We start from the raw sequence: 22,344 nt of genomic DNA, 5'->3' as shown, positions 1-22,344 counted from the left end.
AAATGCAAAATAAAGGCAATTGAAAGTGATTACTGGAGCTAATAATTTTAAGCTTGACTCTGAAAAATTCACCTTCATTTACAATTGAAAACAATTGCTATTTTTATTGTTTACTATTCAGTAGGTAGATTTAGCCTGTTGACAAGAATAAACATTATAACATAAACACTATCTTTAAAATTTGCTCTTTACTAATATCTTGATGTTTGCCACATATACAGATACATTTAAATTCACAGGGGAAGCAATATGTCTCTCTTCAGTATTTCATGTATAAATTTACTCAGTAGATTTGTTTTAATAAAACGTAAATAATGGGATGTGGTAAGTGAAAAATCTAAGATGGGAATAAACATCTTATTTATTGTTAATGCTCAGAGTAGCTTATGGAAACACACCTTTCAGCAACTGCCACTGACTATTAGCTATTAAATTCTCATCATGCATTGAATGGTACCCATTAGGTTTAGCCATTTGTACAGTTAAAAGGATCAAGATATTTCAACTATACCTTTAAAAACATTGTTAACTCAAATCAAACTATGCATATTCACAAAAACTGCATTCAGTACGTCTGAGATTCAGCCCCAATACTGCTTCAAATTAATTATTCTTCTTTAATTGCTCTGTATAAACAGAAATGACCTATTAATTTAAAGAAAATCTATCAGCACAGAATGTATTCTCTCTTATAAACAAGCAAGATGAACTTGACCTTGCTTGAACTTGTTTTGATGTGGCCCAGATGGTAGGCTACATGCTTGAATAGCAGTCTAAAGCTGAGGAAAAACTCATATAGCAAGATCTAGATTTATAGCCTTTTGCAAATTCGTACCTTGTATTGTCCTTTCAGCATCTGTTCTGCCCCCGCTGCGGTCAGCTTCTATCTCTGGGGTCAGAGAGTCTAGAAACATAGAAAGGTAAGACTGACACATATTTCATTTGATCCTTATAGCCCTTTTTACAACCTGTTACTCCAATACTGAATTACAATACAATCAACCTTTGTCACTTTTTTTAATGTTGAACAATGACTGGTGGCCAGGACAATTTTTTGTTAGACTAGGAAGATTAATGAGCAATAGATTTTTCAAGTGGGGGGTTGAGGGGAGGGGAGAAAAAGAGGAAGAAAAATAAAATTGACTTCTCAAGCTAATAATATTAAATTGTCCTAGTTTGAACACTCTTTCCAGTGAATTTATTTGCACATGCTATATAAAGCAACAAAGGAATAAACAGAGAGGCAACATTTTTAGGAAGGAAAGAGATTTTCCTTTTTCTCACCCTCCCATCATGTTATAAATTTCAATATAACAAGATTCTTTCAGCATTTAAATTGAAAGTTAATGACACAGAGGCAAAACCTAGCTTCTTACCATTTAGGACCCTGAGACTATCTGTTGAAGCTGCCTGTTTCAGTGTTTGTTCTGCTTGCTCTCGTCGTTTAGTCTCAAATTCAAGTGCTTCCTGCAATTTCCTCTTTGCCTTCTTTTCCTTCTTTAGTCTTTTCTGAATTATTGCTGGAAAAGAAAATAAAATCAGTGTACTCAGATTTGGATCTGAAACTTGGCTGCATGATTATCTACTAAGAGTGTCAAGAAATGCTACAACTGCGATAGTTCATATAAACTGATAAATTACAGAATACCAATTTAAATTACTTGTAATTTGCTGGAATCACCCTGGGATATTCTAAGAGTTACTGTTCTACACAACAGCATTGAAAAATGTAGGTGACGCTGAGCAGTAGCCCTTTTTTTTTTTTATAAACAGCAGAGAATCTGTGAATGTTCAAGTCAGAAAACCTTGGTACCAGCAATGAAATGTTCTTTCTGAATAATCTGGCATAGATAAGCCTATGTCTCTGGAGGTGAGGTGGTTTTGAGTGGAATTGAGTTCATTTCTATCTCTCATAGAACACAGTTAATATAGACACAACAATGGAGTTCTTGCCTATGTGCAGTTTCTTTCATATAAGAGGGGGATCCAATTGCTTGGGTGCCTGGGCAGCTGAGGTCCTTGTTTCTTGGGGAAAGCCCCAAGACATCTAATTCCCATCCAAGCTTTTCTTCCTGCAAGCCATCTGACTTTCAGTGCCAAGCTTCTTCCCTGTATTTATTTTTTTTCCATATTTCCCTTTTTCCTTTTCATTTTTTCTTGCCTTCTGTTGGCTCCTCTCCCATCAGCCAACTAACCCTGAAGAACTCATGTCAAATCCTTTGTGGTGCCAGATCCCCCAGTCAAGTAAATATTACTGTACTTTGTCAAATGTGAGGAAAAAATATTAGCAAAGGAAGTAGTATTTTAAAATTAAGCATAGAAAGCTCTAATTTAGGAAAAACATTCTCCTTATATTTCTTCAGTTCAAACTTTGTAAGGAACAGCATTGCAAATTCAAGATGGAACTTCATCACAACTTTCTTTTCTATGTTACCAGTGACTTACAACCAAAAAAGCAAGACTTGCAGGACCCCTGATTAAAAGAAGGTATCACAGGTTACGTTCCTGACTAAAAAGGACAATGTGAATAAATTTTTCTACTCTGTAAAAAACAGTTAGCCTATGAGGGAATCATTATCTCCCACCACACCCCAATCCTTCTTACATAGTACATTTAGGGTTTTCATGAATGCACATGTAAAAAGCTGATTTGCCCTAAGATCTTCCTTGATATTCCTTTTCTGTAGAGTCTGTTATTTTGACACTAACTAAAATATAAGCTACAAAACAACTTACTAAAGAATTCTTTATACACAACAGAAGAATTACCCCTGCCAAACCCAGGCACTAGGTGATGCAAGGTTTGCATGCCAAGACCTATCTAGCCCTCTATCTCATTCCAGAGAAACCTCTGGTACATGTATAGGGATGAATACTGAAAAAAATATACTTCCACCAGTTCATAGTCCCAATGTACACTAGACTGTGACTATATTTCATAAAATACAAATAATGAAACTTTTAAAGGGAACTGTCATTGTTATTACTCCTTAATTCATATGCTAAGAACCACCTTTTGGTTCATCTTGGATATTTTGTGTTGCTATACAGAACTGTTCAGGCACAAAATTAACATAAGCACACATCCTGTAGTCAGAATAACTACATAATTTACATACAAGACTTTGGAATTTTGGTTCTTTCTCATTTTGTGCTACAGCAACTACTTCACAGACTAATTACCTTATACCATCAAAGAACATCTAGCATCTATACAAAGGCTAAACTAAATACATTTTGAATCATTGTGTGGTTTTAATGTTTTCATTATAAGTACTTTGAAAGTGATTGCAATAAATGAGAAGGAAACATATGTTGCTTTCTGAATTAAAATGTCATCATGGCTGACACATTGTAGATGTGACTACAGCAGTCAGAGCCAGAATTAGCAAGCTCTTACTGTGTAGCTGCACACAGAAGAGATATTATCCTATTATTATACTTTCACCATTTGATGAGACACATCCTACAGCCTTAGGAATCACTAATTGGAATATTTACAAAGAAGGAAAGAAATTGTACAGTAAAAAAGCAGCTCTATAGAACATACGGTGCCAGTAGAGAATCTAATGTTCCAAAAAAAGGCAAAAATATTCAGATGTAGTCACTAAAGGAAATGATATTTGACTTGTGTTAACACGATGAGCAAAAGATAGAGAGGTTGCCTAATGCTGAAGATCCCATTAATGTAAAGGGTTTTGACCTGTATGTGAAAGAGTGGCTCGTGTTTCTATGCCGTAGCTTTTAAGTGTATTTCAGTATTTCCGTGTGGTATCTCTTCACTTTAGGGATATGGTACACTTCTCCCATCTTGCTCATGCTTCCATTAAGACACATGAAACTTGCTTTAAGACATGACACTTGCTATCTGGAAAGCTAATAATAGGTAAAGACTCCCATGCATTTTTCTACCTTCAGTTGAAGAATAAATTCTCACAATAATTACAATCTGGGCTTACTTTTTGTCTCTTACTTGGATCTGTTCATTTTAAAGAATAATCTACCACCTTTCTTTTCTACAACTATCCACTAGCAGAGAGAGTCATCCTCATTATTTTTGCTTTGCTGTATACCACCAATAACTGTTCAAATCAATTCCTCTTTGGTCTGACTCCTTTCCCAGTGCAATATCATCATGAGAGGGATACATACACAAAAGCAAGTAATGCAGCATGCTGAAAATAATATTGTTGACTATTTCAGTACCCTGAACAAAACAAGGGACTATCTTATGCTCTTTTCTGAAAAAACAACTTTGAGTGAAATTCACTTTGCTTAATTTTAGATGCTCAAAACATGTGTCCAGTATAGCCTAGTCAACTGTATTCCCTCTGGAGATAAAGAGAAACAAATTTTCACAGTGCAATTGAGCCCACCTACCTATCTGGGAATAGGATATACCAACCTCTTTCTTTATTGACCAGAATGGGAACTTTTATTAATGTAAATGAGGTGCTTGATTTTTGGATGTCAAAAATCAAGTAAGGTCAGATGGTTCCTGCACAACCTTTTCTATTGTACATGTGACTACATAACTCTGAAATAGAATACCTACCTGAGATGTTGTGAGAAGGATACAATGAATAAACAAGCTCTTTTACCAAATTACTTTGAAAGTATAAGTAAGTAGTACAATTGTGCTGAGCAAAGTTTAAAAAGGGTAATTATTAATGTGATACTCCTACCCTTGAATGGGTCTAGGCATTATACAGGATTATACTGTATACTTATTGCTAGTATGTTAGCTAAAGGTATAATGACATTGGTTGTGAATCCAGCTGTTCTTGGAGTTCTCTGTTTAGGTGGTTCCCAGTAAACTAAACTGGACAAGAAGACAGCTGGAATTCTAGCCCTGCAGAAATACACATCTGACTTATGGCCTGAGTTAAACAGCAAGTGAGTCCCAGAGGTTACCTGTCCCTTGCAAAGTAATTAGACACTATTACAGGGTAAGACACGACATAGACAGAAAAATGAACACATGAAGAAAGAGGGGAACATGCTTGGAATGCAAGAAGTTAATGCAACTTACTGTAAACAGTCTCACATTTACTATCAATGGAATTATTTAAAAATCTTTAACATGTATACACTGTAAAGTAGGCTGTTGTTAACATTAGAAATCCCACTAATGCTCCTGCTTTATCAAGAAACAGTAAACATGTATTTTATCTACCATGCAATACAAAGGGCTCATATATTACTATTATCTTTATATTTAGTACATACCGTTTCCCTAATTATGCAACATATGAACACAGATAAGAGTTCCTAAAAACTTGTAGCTTCTTAAATTTGATACAAATTTTCTTTGTATTAAGTAGCTATCCCTTTTCATAATGATCACAACCTGTAAAAGTCTGTAACAACACCTATGGTATTTATAATTGCCTTTGTATTACTGGTCTAAAAAGCAATAATCAAGAAAAATGCTGAGGAAAAGAAGGTCCTTGCTCTAAGCCTCATGAAGATCCTACATAAAATCAGGCAGGTTATAAAACTTCTTGCACTGCAGTCAGCTGAGATAGACCATGATGTAAGGGGGGTAAAGTTTTGATCAAACACAGGTGTTTGATAAAAAAATTCCTTCCAAAATAAGTAACTAATTGTTTATGTCTGTTTAATTAAAATACCTCTGTTCTTCTGCTCCACAGCCAACTGTTTTTCAAGTGTTTCCCTCAGTTCTCGTTCCCTGAAGAGCTCCATCTTCAGCTCTGTCTTTTCCAGTTGGACTTGTTTCTCTTGAGCTCTGGCATTGTCTATAGCAACCTTTAGTAGACCCTGTTCAAAGACAAAGTTGGATATTTGAACAATGTTAAAACAGTTGACATAATAGCTAACTACTAGGGTTTTTTCCTTGATAGTCATATGAGATTTTAGAAGTAAAATAATTATGCCACAGAATCAAAGACTCTCAATAATCAACAACAATTTGTAAGTGAAATTATTTCAACAGATGGACAAAAATCTGTAAAAAGCCATGAGTCAAGTTTTCCCAGAAAATGCAGACTCATGTTTGACTGTGCATATAACTAATGTGAAAAACACACAGGGCTAAGTCTATTCCTTTTAAGAAAATTGAAAAAGATTTGGCAGTCCCACAATCACATCATACACAGAATTTAATCTCTAGTCCAACTGAAACCAATGGAAATTAGCAAAGGAAGAAAAGCTCTTTTAAAGTCTTGGGATTTTACTCCTCAGCACTGCTCATTATTATTAATTTCAAATATCTTTATATTTCATAGTTTCCGAGGATGATAGGTATATTGGGATGCTAAGCAAAGGAAAGTCACAGAGCAGGAAAATATCTGTTTCAAATTCCATTCCCTGATCTTGTGTAATTATTATTTCACAGTAGAGAACAAGGCACAATCATCTTTCGATTTCTTGACCCAAGATGTGGTTGAAATAAATTCTACCTTTTTTTCTGTTGTTACCATACCAGTAAATAATAAATTCAGGCTATTTTAAAGTTCTCTTGAGAATTTCAACTTCACAGTTACTTCTCTTTTTGCAAAGAAATAGGATGATCCTGACAGAGATAACAGTGTAGTAGTAGTAGTAGCAGTAATACTACTACTACTATTACTACTAATAATAAAAACAACAACAATAATAACAACACCCAGACCGTTAGGACACTGAGACAGGGCATAGAAATAGAAGGAGAAATGGAATTGAAATAAATGAACATGGAAACATCCTTTCAGATTTTCCAGAAGCCTGGCCATCAAGCTTTTAGACCTGCACCTGCATCTCTCCTATTGAAGCTACCATAATAGAGCAGATAATTAAGCATGTATATGCATATATGAACCTCCATGGATATGAAACTAACTCTCCTATATCCTAGGCAAAACTCCTGATAACTTAACCATAGAGATAATTTGACCCAACAGAGATTTAATTACTGATATAAAGCAAAACAATGCCAACAAGAGAGACTGAAGAGTACTCCCCTAAGGCTCTGCTAGGGAAGCATTCAGCTAACAAATACAAGGTTCACACTCAAGACTTGGGGTGTTACAGACAAGAAAGCACGACACTCCTTCCCCCCCCCGCCCCGCCCCACTCAAAAATAAGCTTCCTCGTCCCGCAGGTACACTTCCTAAACTGGATTCTGGGCTGCATGTTTTTTCACTACCTTTTTTTTTTAGTATCTACAAAAAAAGAATGGAAAAAAAGCCAGCATGATGAGAAACAGAAAAAGTATTTTTCATGAGATTCAGTCTGCACACCTATCACACTAGTCTTCCCAGTGTCAGTGACTGCTTTAAAATTTGTATCCTTCAAATTCCTCATTTAGTTCTGTTTTCAGAGCCTGTTATTTTCAGTACTTCTCATCCTCCTCCTTAACAAAATTGTTGCCTCAAGTGTTGTCTTACAGAGTTTAATGCTTTGCAGCTCTATTACACTTCAATCTAATAATGCTCACAGAAGCTAAGAGAACTCAACACCTTCTGACTACGAGATCCAGATGGTCACCAAAATGATATATGCTACATAAGTAAAGAACCACATTTGGAAATACGGTAACAATGGTAACACAACAAATGTCCTTCCAGATATGTTTAAATTTTTAGCAGTTTTCTTTCAAAGAGCCAAATGCTATTGTAAAATAGATAAATCACTAAGGTATTTTGTGTTGAATGTTAAACCTGAATGACTACTAGAGAAAAAGAGAGAAAGCTAAACATAAAGATCACATACATATGCTAAGCAAAATACAATTTGAAATATTTGGAAAGCCTTTACAACCTATTTTGTAGAAGTTAATTTTCATTTGAATTTTGTTCCTTTCCTCCATCATATTCTCCTACATTTGAAACAGTAAGAAATTGAAGTTGTTTATCAATACCTGCTTCTGGCTTATGCCCTAGAATGATTTAATCTCCTCCTATTCATCACTTACAGAAACATGTGATTCATCCAAATCATTAATAAACCAGACCAAGTGGAATTACATGAAAAATATTTATTGATGAAAACTGTATTGTCTAGTAAGTTTAAAGCTGCAAACACCCTACTCCCAAATTCTTACAATCCATAGTGTTTAACAATAAAATCAAACTGCTAAAGCAACTGCCATCTTTACTCAATACAACTGCATTCATGTATATGTTTCTTCTTCATCAGGAACAAACAATTAGTAACAAATGAAAGAGATCATTACATCAAGTGCCCTTTTAGATCACCCCAATTAAAACTTTAGTTTAGCTGTATTTTAATTCTAAGATACCAAATTCTAATTTTCTGCTCTGATTGCTCTTGTTGACTTATCTTTGAAAGATGTACTCTCAGTGCAAAGCTTAGAGATTATTTAGCAAGATGCCAATGTTGGCATCACTTAATGTGTTGATTGGTTGTATTATCAGTAGCAGTTTAAAATAAATTACTATTAAACTATTATTGTCCTTGGCTGACAAAACACAATATTTTGGTGTTCTTTAAATATGAAACAATCATTATGAATAAACATGAAGAATAACGCTAGAGTGTAACACTGATGTGTGTAATTTTATATTAAGAACTGCTGCAAAGCACAAAGCTGCTAAAAGCATATTACATTTTCTATTGAATTTCTGCACCACACTTCCTCCCCCAGCCCTTCCTTTTTATATACTTGCTAACATAGCTAATGGTAACACATTACCTATTGCTGCTGATTATGTCTGAAAAATATTAGCTTTTTGGAGCCAAGATCCTCTAGGGACTACTTATAAGCTACACAAAATTAAGTTTCATTTTTAAAAGTTAAATCAGTATACATCAGTAGGCATCCAATGTGAAAAAAAATCTGCGCTAGAGCCAAACTGATGCATATCAAAAGTGCTGTTGCTGCCAATGACAGCTCTAATGCAAAAATACTGGAAACATTCAATATCTCCCTTTATTCAAGGCAGAAGGGGCTGAGAAAAACTAAAAAGCAGAGCATCTAAAAAATCATCAGTGCCCTCTGAAACTGAAATAGCAATTTCAGAGGTGCATGAAACTGTATTAATTATCCCAGTGGATCAGATGGAAAAGATTATACAAAATACAGTATGTCCAACTTGTATGTGTTATGGCTAATCCTCTAACCTGATATTAAATCAATATGCTGCCAATGACAATTGGAAATGCAGTGCAACACAGGACATTAACAAAACCAAAATATTTCCCTTTAGGGAAGGTCAGATGTTATGGAGGCTGGATAATGATAATTGTAGCAAACACGCTCAGGTTCCAGATTTGGCTTTAATACAGTATGACTCTATCTGGAGCTGTCCTTTAAGCACGCCATGCCATTCTCCTTGGTGTCACTCTTGATAATTTTTCTTTCAATGTAATGTCAAAAATAGACTTTTTTTTTCCCCTGGAGATTTATAAATAATTCTGATTTGGTTTGTTTACTTTACTGTACTTGGTTTTACACAATTTTGTTTTAGAAATGTCCCAAATATGAAGTTAAGTTGATATATGACTTTCTATCCATTCTTTGATGTATCCAAAAACATCATCATGTTAAGGCATTTTAATGATCCTATAGAAATTAAACATATATCAAACCTCAACTCAGTCTTAACATCAGTATTACCCATCAACATTTTTAAATTATGCAAATAATGTGTTGCCTATTTTGAGAGAGGTGGAAGAGAAGGTATTAGAAACTCCTTCTCTTTCTAGCTGCATCTAGGTGTGTGTTGCATCTAATTAAATGATGTTAGCTACAGATTTATATGTGACATCAAAATGACCTTACCTATTAGTCTGACAGTCTATCTAGAAGATCACATCCTGTTTCCAACAAGTGCCCACACAGAGTGAAAAAGGAAAACTAGAAGAACATGACATGCACACAGTGAAACTTTCCTAGTCAAACCTCCTAGCTTCCAGAGGGTTGTAGGTCAAGGGCTTCTTTTTCCAATATTAACTATTCACAGTGAAAACACTTTCAAATAACATTGCTTCTCTTTGAGTCAGGAAAATATATAGCATTTATATGCTCTCGTCATTAAAACTAACTAGAGAAAGCCTTTGCAAAAAATATAAACTTTTTTAGTTAACTCCATGGCTTAAACAATCAGGAGGGTACTTTGCTAACAGTGTGCAGAGTGGCCACCCAAGTGTTGAGGATGTGCACACCTGACAGCTCAGACCACAAGTTGGGCACTAAGCACAGGCAAATCCTCTGAGGCAGGGTAGTGCTTCTTTGCCCTTACACAAATGACTCATCTGTGATAACTCCCCTCTGGGGAAGCACCGACACAGTTCTTGTGTAGCCTGAAGGCTGAAAGTATTCATCTCTGTTGATGGGCCGTAATGGACCACAACAGACCCAACTGCACTGATGGAACAGGCAGCTGTAAAGATTTAGACTATCAAATACAAGTATCCTGTGACTCCCAGTATTACATCATCCACTATAAAACTCCCTGCCCAAACGGAGGCTCCTACCTAAATCAGAACATACGTAACTCCCCAAATCTTTGAGTTTTGTAGAATTCTCCCACTGCCGAGAGATCAAGACTGTCCCTTCCACAGGGTTGCGATCATCACTTCAACCAACAGAGATCAAAATTGCAACTACCAAGTCTCATCACTGGATCCAACGGGTAGTGACTATGTATCTTTCTTTATCCCTCCTTTCTCTTTCTTTTTCTTACACTTTTTCTTAAGTATTATTTTTATGCGTTTATATTGCTATATTACTATAGATAATATCAACCAAAACAGCTACATACCTGTTTTTCTTTGCAACAAAATTGTTCTAAAATAAACCCTACATGCATATATGTAGAAACACTGATTATTCAGTGTCATTTCACTCTTATCCACTCCAAATGATCTATTTACAAGAACCTGGGTTACCTTCTCCTTCTAGGGTGGATTGTAACAACTAGTGACAAAGTACCATAAGCTAAGTAAGACAACATAGCTTGAATATCCCTATAGAGGACTCCTGAAAGACAATTTTGTAGAATCTCAGATTGAATATCTTCATCAGAGGTAAAGGCAGAAGTATAAATGACATTTTTCTATTAATACAGTGAAAAACAAAATAATTCTTTTGAATTTGAACAGAAGACAATATAACACGAAGTAAAGCAGTGATTTTTTACTTTATCCACTGTTTGCACTATTTCTCTCAGTATTTACTTATAGATGGTAACAGTGCAGAAGACTCAGAGCAATAAAGCCAGTAGCTGTCTTTGTTTTCATAGGAGAATTTACTTACCATTCATGCATTTCTTTCATTAATATCTATGAGATACTTGCTATTTATTTCAGATATCTCTTTAAAACATTTATCAACAAAACTGTGTCAATACAACACAGCTATCAGGGTGCAACTGTATCATCTCTTAGATATTTATGGAAATTTCTCAGGGACAGTAAAGATTCCAACTCTAAAAGTTTAAAAGAACACCACTATCACACAAGAATTTCTCAGTATCATGAAAGACCATGGCTCTAACATAACTTGGCATAATTGGGCCATGACTCAAAAAGGTGAGCTTACATTAACACATCTTTATCCTTCTCCCTAGCACACACACAGCATTTTGCTGTGACTCACCTTCCCTCACCCTTCATCCTCCCTGCAGCTGCACATAGACTTCCAGCATTTAATCTGGAAGAAATCAACAAATACACATTGGGAAGAAACAGACATATCACTTAATGTAAGTTCTCTGGGGAATTTTATTTTTTCTTCCTTTTAGATGTGCAGATATAACTCCATATAAGAAGGTATGTCCCCAGTTTTATTCCTTTATTTTATGTGTGTGTTTGTTTAACTCTATTTTGCTACTGTTTACGACTTGCATTTCAGCAGTCCCCAGCAAGAACATTGGCTGTTCTGGATACTGTATGTTTTTATTATCTCCTCTTTAAATGTAGAAATAACTAAACATTGTTTTTATTTAAATAAATATTTATTGAAAAGTAAGGAAAACATATATAGGACATACAGAAGGAAATAAACCTAACTAGCAACACCTGATGACAGCAATGGCAAATGGGCTTGTCTAAGATTGGCCAAAAATTAGGAATTAGTTATTAGGGTCTATCCATTTAACTTTAGCATAGATGGAAAAACAGACTCGCTTGTGTTCAGCTGTAAATTTTAAAGGGTTACTGACTTCTACCATGGAAACACAGGCAACAAGTTCATCTGAGCTCTTCAGCACCTGCAGGAATTAGAGCAATTTGTTTTCAGATAACAAAGTATTTAGAAATTTTCGCTCACATACCCCAAAGTACTGTCATGATGAAGAAGTTCAGGATCCTTGGAAAGGTCAAAAATTAGAGCTCCACACAGTACGCTAATCCTGTTCTATTTTAAGCCAGGACAGGCTCTACAACCTCTTCTGGATACCCAAAAGGTCTATATTAATCAGATACTTCAGATGCTGCAACTCACACAACTGAATACATAGAAGAGGATCATGGAGATATCCACCATCAAGTCCATGCACATTGGTGTATCCAGAGGCTGCTTGTTTAAGTATTCCTGTGACCATCATATCCCTAAAATGCAGGTAATCTCTGGCACAATGTGTGGCATGTCATGCATGCTCCCCAGACCCATGACCTAACAAAAATGCACACTTGCATTTCACAAGCAGACATAAACCCTTTCTGTGAAAAGACAAATCTTCACTTTCAGCATACATGACCAGGGGGAAAAAAAGAAGGGTTGACAAAATCCGCTTCCAGACTTTGCCTAGATTTCTGCTATTTTCTGTTTCAAAAGCACCTTAGTGCTGAAGGCACAGAGCAGACTGTAGGCCAGATGATCTTTTGGAGAAAGTTAGACCTGCTTCACTGGTAGCATAGCTACAACAAATGAACAGTGAGGGATCATAATGCTCCATCTCCCCTTTGAAACCAGACCTCTACTGAAAGGGATGCAACATTCATCGGATCCCAAGGACAGGAAGGAGGAATTTACTCAGTGACATGAGTCCTTCTAACTCATGTACTAAATGCATCCTGGGTTTATGCATTTCCTAGCAAAGTTAGAAATGACACTGCAGGCAGGGACCATGGCCCAAAATTTTCTCTTTCCACAGATGCCATTAATAAATTTGAACTTGTAGTCAAATACCTGAAACTCAGTTCTGAAAGTGTCAGTATTACAGTATCTAACTCATTTGTAGGCATGGGGTAGCCCCTTGTCATTGTAATAGTGGCTAAAACTGGAAACTATTTTAGATGGCATTGATTAAAGAAATTGCCACCATTGTCTGTATCTTATTGTAATGTACTTTACTGCTTTTAAAGTTAACTTTTCCTACACAGATGGGAAAAAATCAAACTAATTTTATTCAATTTTTACTTTATGAAGTAGTTTTCTAATTTTGTCCTGATAAAGATTAAATCTGGGGCAGGGGAGGGGTGGGGAATAGAAATACCTTGACGGTATACTAAAGGTATCCTAAACATCTGTGGAAACCATGTAATATGATGTGGGGACAAACTGAAAAAATCCAAAAGGACTTATGTCCCACCAGCTTTCCCAGATGGATGATTTGTCAATGACATGGAACCTCAAGGTAAGGAGTAGGATGTACCAAAGCACAATGAGAGAAGGCATAAAGAAGTCTCTGCTTTCTTTACATCATTGCCTTTTATTTTATCTTTTCACTCTAGACAAGATTAGGGTTTAAAAAAAAAAAAAAGTAATGACTGAATTTCACATTCACATTTTCTATAAAACAAAACTGAGTGTATTCTTGGCAAATTAATCCTGATCATTTATCCTGAAGTAGCGCAGCACTCTCATATTCAATCTTGAGATTAGCTAACCTATAGATGCTGAATGCTTTGCTCATTAGGTTGCTGTCTAAAAACATTGAGTGCACACATTTGTCAAAAAATTACTAAAAACTTTTCTGTACATGTATGCACAGCTAAAACATTACTAACTGTATTTCTGCCTTAAGAAAAAAATACATTTTTTCCATATTGCAGCAGATATGTTATAAGATGGTTAACTATTATCAAATTACTTTGGTTCATGATTTACATATTTAACATGTTAAGTCTCAGAATAGCAAAAAGCAATCATAAATATGATCTTTCTGACCAGTCAGATACAGGAATACTTAATTCTTAAATAGCAGTACTTTTTACCTTTATTGGACCTCAAAACACAATGAATGAATGAAGCATACACCTTTCACAAAACAATTTTGAAGTGCCATAAGCTTTAACAAGATTGCTTAAGAAAGCAAAGTGAGCAGGACTTGGCCCTACTCTGGTTATATCCCATGATGAATACAATACAATTGATTTCATGTAGTTGCAGGAACAGGCAGGAAATAATATGGTGACAAATAAATTAGAAGTTAGTAGCCACCCGGATGAGACTTAGGTGGAATGAGTATAATATGGCTGCATTACTTCTGGCACTATCATTTTGCTTCTGCATGCAACATAAAACCACATTGTTGTAAAATTTGCATCAGGTAACACAAGATCACTCAATTTGTAGACGAAAAAGAAATTCTTCATTCTAATATGAAACACCAACAACTTGCCTTTAAGCTACATACTGGTGTATACTTTAAATAATATTTGAAACCAGCTCTACTGTACATACAACAGACATTGTGAGTATTGAAGAGGAAATCTGTAAAAAATTTGGTAATACCCTTTGAAGTCTATTCTTTGAAGACAGTACTTAAGCAAAATGAGTTTATTTATAAAAGAAGTGCTTTTTATAAATGCTTTTATGGGAGACACATTTCAAATAGCTTTATATATAATTTCCACCTTGGCACTCCAGCAATTTAAAATAACTATTTATTAAAGAACTGTTTCTCTGTTTAGTAAATGAGATAAAGTTAAACAGTGAGATACATTTCATTAGCCTGTAATAAAAAGAGCATTGAAGACAAATGTTGTTAAACACACCAATGTAATTTACATTGAATTTTCTGCTGTGGTTTAATATACAATCTGTATTTTTATGTACTGTGTCTGTCAGCTTCTAAATCCATTTGTTTGCCGTGATTCCTTTAAAACCTAAATTACTAGAAAGTTTCAGTAAATGAGTTGATCCAAATAATCTTATGAACTGATTAAGCTAGAATGGTTTTATTAATTTAGACAAATCTGCAACTGGCTCCTCTTCATCCCTTTAAGCTGATCTACAAAAAGGCCTACCTGGATGTTAGTCAGAAGGGTCTCTATGGAGGACAATCCATCAGGGAATAGAAAAGGAGATGGAAAACCCGGAGGTAGTGGTTGCCCATGCCCAGTTAGAGAAAGTTTGTCAAGGCTGTCTCTTGCGGTTGGTGTGGAGAGCGGGGTCTCATCTGTATGTGATTGAAACAAAAATATAGAACAAGTTACGCTTGTCTGTTTTTATTAGACCTCAGTAATGGCTTCCCTAGTGGTTTCCAGAACATTTATTGCAAATTGGTTCCTGCTATCAGGAGAAAATGCTTTCTGCTGAATTTTCTTTAATGAAAAAGCTGTGGAGATACAACAAGATAACATTAATGAGTAACTTTATAAGCCTTTTAAATGCAGTCTCTAATGAGACTGAGTTTACAGTGCCATAGAATCTTTTTAAAACAAATATTATCTCACATATACTTGTGATAATATATTCAGGCTGACTTTATGGGCACCTTCCCAATTATCTCATTTTAGTTTGTGTTCTATTTGGATTGACAATAGAAGATTTTCTAGCATGACATATATTTTGTATATGAGAAGTCTTTGAATACGAGGCTTCCCATACAATTAACCCTTCCTGCTCTTAATGGTTTCACTTACAGCTCAGAAGATTTTGCAACACCAAGAAAAATTACAGCACCTCAATACATTTTTCATCAAGAAAGTACACCTGATTCCCCCAATTAAAACATGCTCTGAACAATACATGAAATTAACAGCATGGTAACAATCACTGGCCTAATTTTTTTAAGCACAGACATCTTCTAACAATTAGTGCTAAAATCCTTAGTGGGATCTTTGTCACAATCAGATCTGATCAGTTCTGACATCAGAATGCGGAAAAACTCCCACAGCTTGAAGATTTCTAAGATTCAAGTTTCACAGATAATCTGTGAATGGATTAAGAAGTGGAGGGGAAAAAAAAAAGGAAAGAAAAACCTCAAAATTAATAGAAACTTCAATACTCTTGCTTGTGGGGGGTTATGGGGGTGTTTTTTATGGTTTTGTTTGGTTTGGGGTTTTTTTATCTTTCTGAAATAATTTTATACTACTGTTGATATGATATGGAAATTTAGGTCAATTTCTTTGCACCACATGGTAATGTGAATTCTTCAAAAGGACAACTACTCATATGTATATAGAGGTACATATATATGTATACATACTCTTCTTACCAAGGGCTCAGTCACTAACTGGCACATACTGATGTATCAGTACAATACAAGGACATCAGAATGTACTCTAGGTATTATGGAGATCTCTGCACAGCTATTTGACTACAAAGGAGTTTGTCAGATTTGCTTTTTTCCATTTGGGCTTTGATCATTGCAAATTATATATATTTTGGTGTAGTTTACCTGCATTTCTTGCCCCATCTCCCCACCAGATCTGTAGTGCTGGCCACTATTTATAGTGCTCAAGTAAAAGACTGGCCCACTTTATCCTTCCACAGAAATACCAAAACAGGAATTTGGGTATCTGCTTCTGGACTGGTCTCACTGAGCAATTTCTATAGCCAGTGGAAAACAGTAGACACCATCAGTTTAAGGTACTAATCCATCTGAACTCTCACAGGCAACTGCTGCCGGAAGAGGCAAATCTTCCTTTACAAGTGACTGTAAGAGAAGCCAAAGATGACTGATTGAATGCTGTTCTTTCTCCTTCACTGTGGCTCAGGCTGAGAGTAGTCCCCAGAAGGAGTAAGATCCTGTTCCATATCACCTATTTGTCACAATTCATGCCAAATTACTACTTTCTCATAAAGACATCATTCCAAGGTAAGTTTACTGAAAGAAGTTGATGTTTACCAAGGAAAGTTTTAACCTTTTCAGAGTCACAAGGATTGTTTCAGCTATATTTAAGTTTCCCAGTCATAACACATAGTGCCAAGAAAAAAACCTGGCTTTGTATTACTGAACCATTTCCTATCTACCTGACTAAGATTCAAAGCAGGATCTTAAAAGTGTACTCTGTGGATGGATCTGCTGTCCTCATGCTACCCCACAGCAGCATGGATAGCTTTGTAGTAATTTTGTAGTAACATATTAAAATTTGTCCCTAAATATCAGTTACTTCTTTCCAACTTTCAAAATATTACAGAAATATTCACCATTTATTAGGAAAAATAAGGTATTCCTGGGAATTGGAAACTAGCTTAGTTCCACTTCTCGCATTCTATTCTAATGTGAAAAACCATTACCAAATGTTTTTTCCCAAACTGCTGTTAGAATTGTTATGCTTTCATTAACCAAAAGAAACAAGGCAAAACTTAAGCAAAACAGGTTAGACAATAGATTGATAAACACTACACAATATTATTGCATAGCTGGAAACTTTTGTGCTCTGCTGCAATTTCTGAAATGATTTCCACCCAAAATTACAAAAAAACCCAAAAACCAGAAAAAGGGAAACAAACCCAACCAAACAAAAACACACAGACAAAAAATTAAAAAGCCTCTCATATGTTACATCACTTAGGTTTTTTTCACTAAGGATTTGTCTATATCAGTGGTTCCAGTGAAGGTATTGCTTTTGCATGGTATAGCAAGAAAGAGTCAAATCACTAGTATTCATGGTGAAGTTGATTCATATAAATGAGAAACTGAAAAGACGCTGTTTTCCCCTAGGTTTCTCAGAAAATTGGACCAATAATGTCTCATACTTTCTAAGACTACTTGGAATCTTGGTGATATTTTAGGTGTCAAACTGTCAAAATATTTTAAAATATACTAGATAAAACTGACCCACTTCAAAATTCCATGTCTTAGTTAACTAAAAAACTGCTCTTCCATGTAACTTCTGAGATACAGAAAGCTCCTAACACAGGCTTTGCCATAGAATTCAAACAAGTAATCCCTTTTTTTACTGTATTACTACTGCAAAATTCATTTAATTTTAAGCTTGCTGTACTTTGTGCATGCTAAAAATACGCAAAGTTTGCAAAGATTTTTTTAACAATTTGCAATAGGCAAAGTAACTCAAAAAAGGTTAGAATGATATGAATTCAAAATAACATCCAAACTCTTATGTTACAATTAATAACAGAAACAAATTTACACAGAAAAGTAAGACTAGAGAGATGAACTTACTGTGAACTTATTTTAATGAAATGTCAACTCAGAAAAAAAAGTCAGACTAATGTGACTGTTTTCTTGATGTACCATGTGAAATAAACTTGGAGTGTGAGCATGTTTCAAACGGAGCAAATGTACATATTATACACAGGAAGCATGGATATTTGTGGATGTGAGATAAGGGATGATTGAGGGAATCTTGAAAAAACGCATATTTAAGAAAAACCACATTGTAAACACAGCCAATTAAAACATAAGCACATATCTGAGTAGCAAAATAATATGACCTCTTGCCTTTAACATTTAAAAATCTTCCAATCCCGCACAAGTCCTCTTTTCTCAATAGAATGAGATATCTTTGTTTCCAAATAATCATTAGCCTAACATCTTTTAAACTGCTGCAAAGGAACTACTAATGTTCCTCTCAACCTATTAGCAGAGCAATGCTGCAAAATGATGAGCCCTTGCTGGGAAACAGAGATTTGGCATTTTAGTCTAAACACATCAAAGGAAGTGTTGGAAGACAAGTCAGGGCAAAAGGGGAAATAGGGTAAATCTACAACTCTATTGTCAGAGCAGGGAGAACAAATGGAAAGGGGCGGAGGGGGGGGGGGGGGGGGGAAGGAAAGAAAGAAAAGGCAGAACAAAGAAGTGTTCTGGCCTGCCTTGGCTTGTGCTGGGGACAGAGTAGTTATAAATTAACAAATAAACAAGCTGTTACCCAAGCCTCTACAGTATCTGGTCAGAGATGAATATGTGTCTTGACATACGAACTAAAACCCCATAATAGGCAAGTCTGAATTTGCCACGTATCTTTAAAATCTTTGTAAATACCACAACCACTCCATCCATTGCCTCAATTTCCAAAATTCACCTTATTTTGTTCAAATTAGATTTTATCTGTAAATAGCAGCTGGTTTGGGCCAAATGCAACAAACATATTTCACTGTGTTTGGTTTGTTGCCATTCTATCTTATTCGTTCACCAGATAAAATGGAAACAGACATCCTGGAAGCTGTGACAGCTATTTAAACAATAATAGACGAATAGAGGTAGCCATTCTCTTGTCTCTGTTCCTAAAAGCAAGTAGGATAAGTTCAGAGCAGTCAACAATCAAATGGGAGAATATTGATATTGCCAGGATTTGAAAGCAAGCCATAATAACTGGCAAACACCCCTCCACCCCCCCAAACTATACAGATTACTGCCGTTCAGTAATCATTTAATGTTTTGGGGTTTTTGTAACGCATCTTGATGCTTTTCTGTTCTCTGCAAAATATTTCACATATATTTGTTCCTAACACAGGCTCACTCCTACCATTTGAGTGATGAAAGAGGATTCTGTTTCCATTTTCTACTACCATAAATCTGGTGCACATACTTTTTCTACATTATAGAAACAATGCAATCCATTTTGCTTAATATGATTTTGGCTTACATTGTGAAACACACCTAAGTACAAAGCTTTATATTTCACCTTCCTGAGAGTTAGAAGCTTCAAGTGTGAGAAGCTCTTCTATTTTAATTAATCTTTAATTACAGATTTATATCAACACAGAAAAAGAAGGAGTCCCATGTCCTGAACTGAAATGATTCCTAACTTCAGGCAGATTATAAATACATACTTACACACATGAATGAATGAAAAAAATAATTAATTAATTGATTAATTAATTAATTTTTAAAAATAAAGTCAGTCCTCTTGCCCAAGTGCTTTGTAGGTTTGTTCATTCAATATTCACCCTGCATATAACTGAGGCCATTGCAAGATAATTGTGAGGGGTGTTACAAACTGTAAAAGGAAGGTACTGAAACTAACTCTTATAAAAACTTCTTTTTCCAATCTACTATTTACTTCCTTCTTTTTTACACAAAACATTTGCAACAGTGGCAGCTGGAAACCAGGGGGAATATAAAATATTCAAATAGACTGACTCATGGTTGTTGTTTCTGTAACACTTCAAAGGGGCTGGTGCTCTCAGAGTTAATAGTACCATTGCAAATGCTGTCCACTGAGTTCTGTTTCTTGGCTTGGTATGTTTGCCTGAGGATTTTGGGAGGAGTACCTCACCAATAATGAAATATGACTAGAAGGTTAAAAGCTTGCATAGAAAGGATCACAGCTACTGAGAATATGTTTCTTGGATGTGTACATTATGAACAATGGCTTTGTACCCAATGCAGTTGCATATCTTTGTGCAAGTAGGCCTTTCCGAACTCATGCACCTATATATCAAGTCTACCATTACAGACCACTTTCATAAGTGGTATGGCTTTGAAATATGCACATCCTCACTCGATATAAAGGACTACACAGGAATAAAAGACCATGAGAACTTAGTTGTATGTGTCAATTTTGGAGGTAGGTTTAGATGCAGGACTTGCCTGCCAGCAGTAAGACTTGTACTTACTGGCAATTCTATCAGATTTTAACTGAAAACACAATACTCTAACTTGATGATTTGCCTTTTTGGAAAAGAGTTTTAAACAATACACTTCCAGTATTCTTTAATCCCATTCAAGAACAAGACAAGTCTACAGATCATTCTTTACTACTGCACAGGATCACTGATTATACTGCAGTTGGAGTTGTCTTCATAATGGCAAATTAGAACCAGATGGAGAATCACCTCTTCAACACAACATTTGGGACCTCTCTTTCTCCAGGGTTCAGTGATATCCCTTCTATGATGATACCTTGTAAGCCAATTTATCTACAAGCACAGAGGGAAAAAAAGGAACTTATCACTCACTGGCTGGAAAAAAGACATGAAGGATTGGAAAGAGAGATGACTTGACAAGGAGTCAGGGAGTAATCAAGACGTGAGGAAATAGGAAAGTTGAGAAAATAGGGAAGAAGGACACTCAAGGTGGCCAAACACTTTGGAAAGGGATTATAGGATTGGGATTATGAGGTGAAGAAGGGGGGAAGAAAGAGTGCCCAGAAGCAAGGCATTTACACTGATTCAACAAGATATAGACAAAACAGGCAAACTGTCATTTCTTAAGACAACATATTTTGTTCAAGTAATTCTTGCAGTATTTCAAGAACTTCAGTTAAATATATGTGAAATTTACAGCTGTCAAAGCAAACATATAAAAATGTGTTCTTTAGAGACCACATATTTTAGTTTTGTTAAGAAATTACTGGTATAACATCACTATAAATGAATGGAAAAGAGTTGGCATAACATATCCAAAAAAGCAGAAATGTAATTAGTGGTGATGTTCCAGCTGTGAGGATTTCTTCAGGCTTTTTGGACTAGATCAAGTTGAGTTTATTCTTCATTTTACATGTCCCTAGGAGGGCCTCAGAGTCAATCAGCACAACTTATCTAATTTTCTCTTTCAATAAAAGGATTATTTTAATAACCTTTATCTTATTTTGCAGCCTATTACTGATTAGGGCTGGGTCAAGCAGTATTGGCTGATTTATTTATTCTAAGGATTTCACAATATTTCAGAATAAATTATCATTCCTATTTTTAAACAAAGGTATTTTACCATACAATGGAATGTTAAAATGCCAGTGGTATTTCTACTCTGTGTACTTTGGCATCATAACACATAATGAGCAAGACAAAATTATGCAGTTTATCTCCGTAATAAAAAGTATCCTGCTTACTCATAGAATCTTTCATACAATTTTTTAAAGTACATAGAATCACCAGGATAAGAAGAAATGGGATGGTCAGAGAATGATTCTGTATTTATATGATAATCATAAAACACATATAACTTGGAACACCTGATAGAAAATTACACTCATGAACTCTGAAGAAATTAAGAAACGAACTCTAAACTCTTAGAAACGATGGTTAAAAATGTTTGCTATATATTTTTTATTTTTAACAACATATTAGAATAAAAACATGGTACTTTAAAATAGTATAACCTGCAGTTCTTAATTATAAGAAGTATGCCCATTATTTATTTTTTAAAGATCCTTATATGTTAATGACATGAATCAGATGGAGAGTAAGGCAATCTATGCTTTGGAAAAATTATAAATGTATTTTACTGGTTCATGTCAAACATCCCAATTAGTACTCTGCTAACTCCACTCCACCAGCCAGGCAATAGTGAGTGCTAA

General features: G+C 35.3%; 1 protein-coding gene across 6 annotated transcripts in view; it reads right to left on the bottom strand.

Annotated features, from left to right (window-relative positions):
• DACH1 (dachshund family transcription factor 1) overlaps window positions 1–22,344 on the bottom strand; it is a 363,193-nt gene that overhangs the window by 35,996 nt on the left and 304,853 nt on the right. For all 6 annotated transcript variants that reach the window (XM_071550161.1, XM_071550144.1, XM_071550152.1 and 3 more), the window contains 4 exons: window positions 15,160–15,311; window positions 5,634–5,781; window positions 1,377–1,520; window positions 836–904 (listed from right to left, as the gene is read on the bottom strand). In XM_071550161.1, the coding sequence (XP_071406262.1) occupies window positions 836–904; window positions 1,377–1,520; window positions 5,634–5,781; window positions 15,160–15,311 (513 nt within the window). The remainder of the gene's footprint in view (window positions 1–835; window positions 905–1,376; window positions 1,521–5,633; window positions 5,782–15,159; window positions 15,312–22,344) is intronic.

Source organism: Pithys albifrons, chromosome 1 (assembly GCF_047495875.1).
Source record: "Pithys albifrons albifrons isolate INPA30051 chromosome 1, PitAlb_v1, whole genome shotgun sequence".
Taxonomy (NCBI): Eukaryota; Metazoa; Chordata; class Aves; order Passeriformes; family Thamnophilidae; genus Pithys; species Pithys albifrons.
The sequence above is the reverse complement of the archived record's forward strand: the minus strand, read 5'-3'. Positions and strand labels throughout refer to the sequence as shown.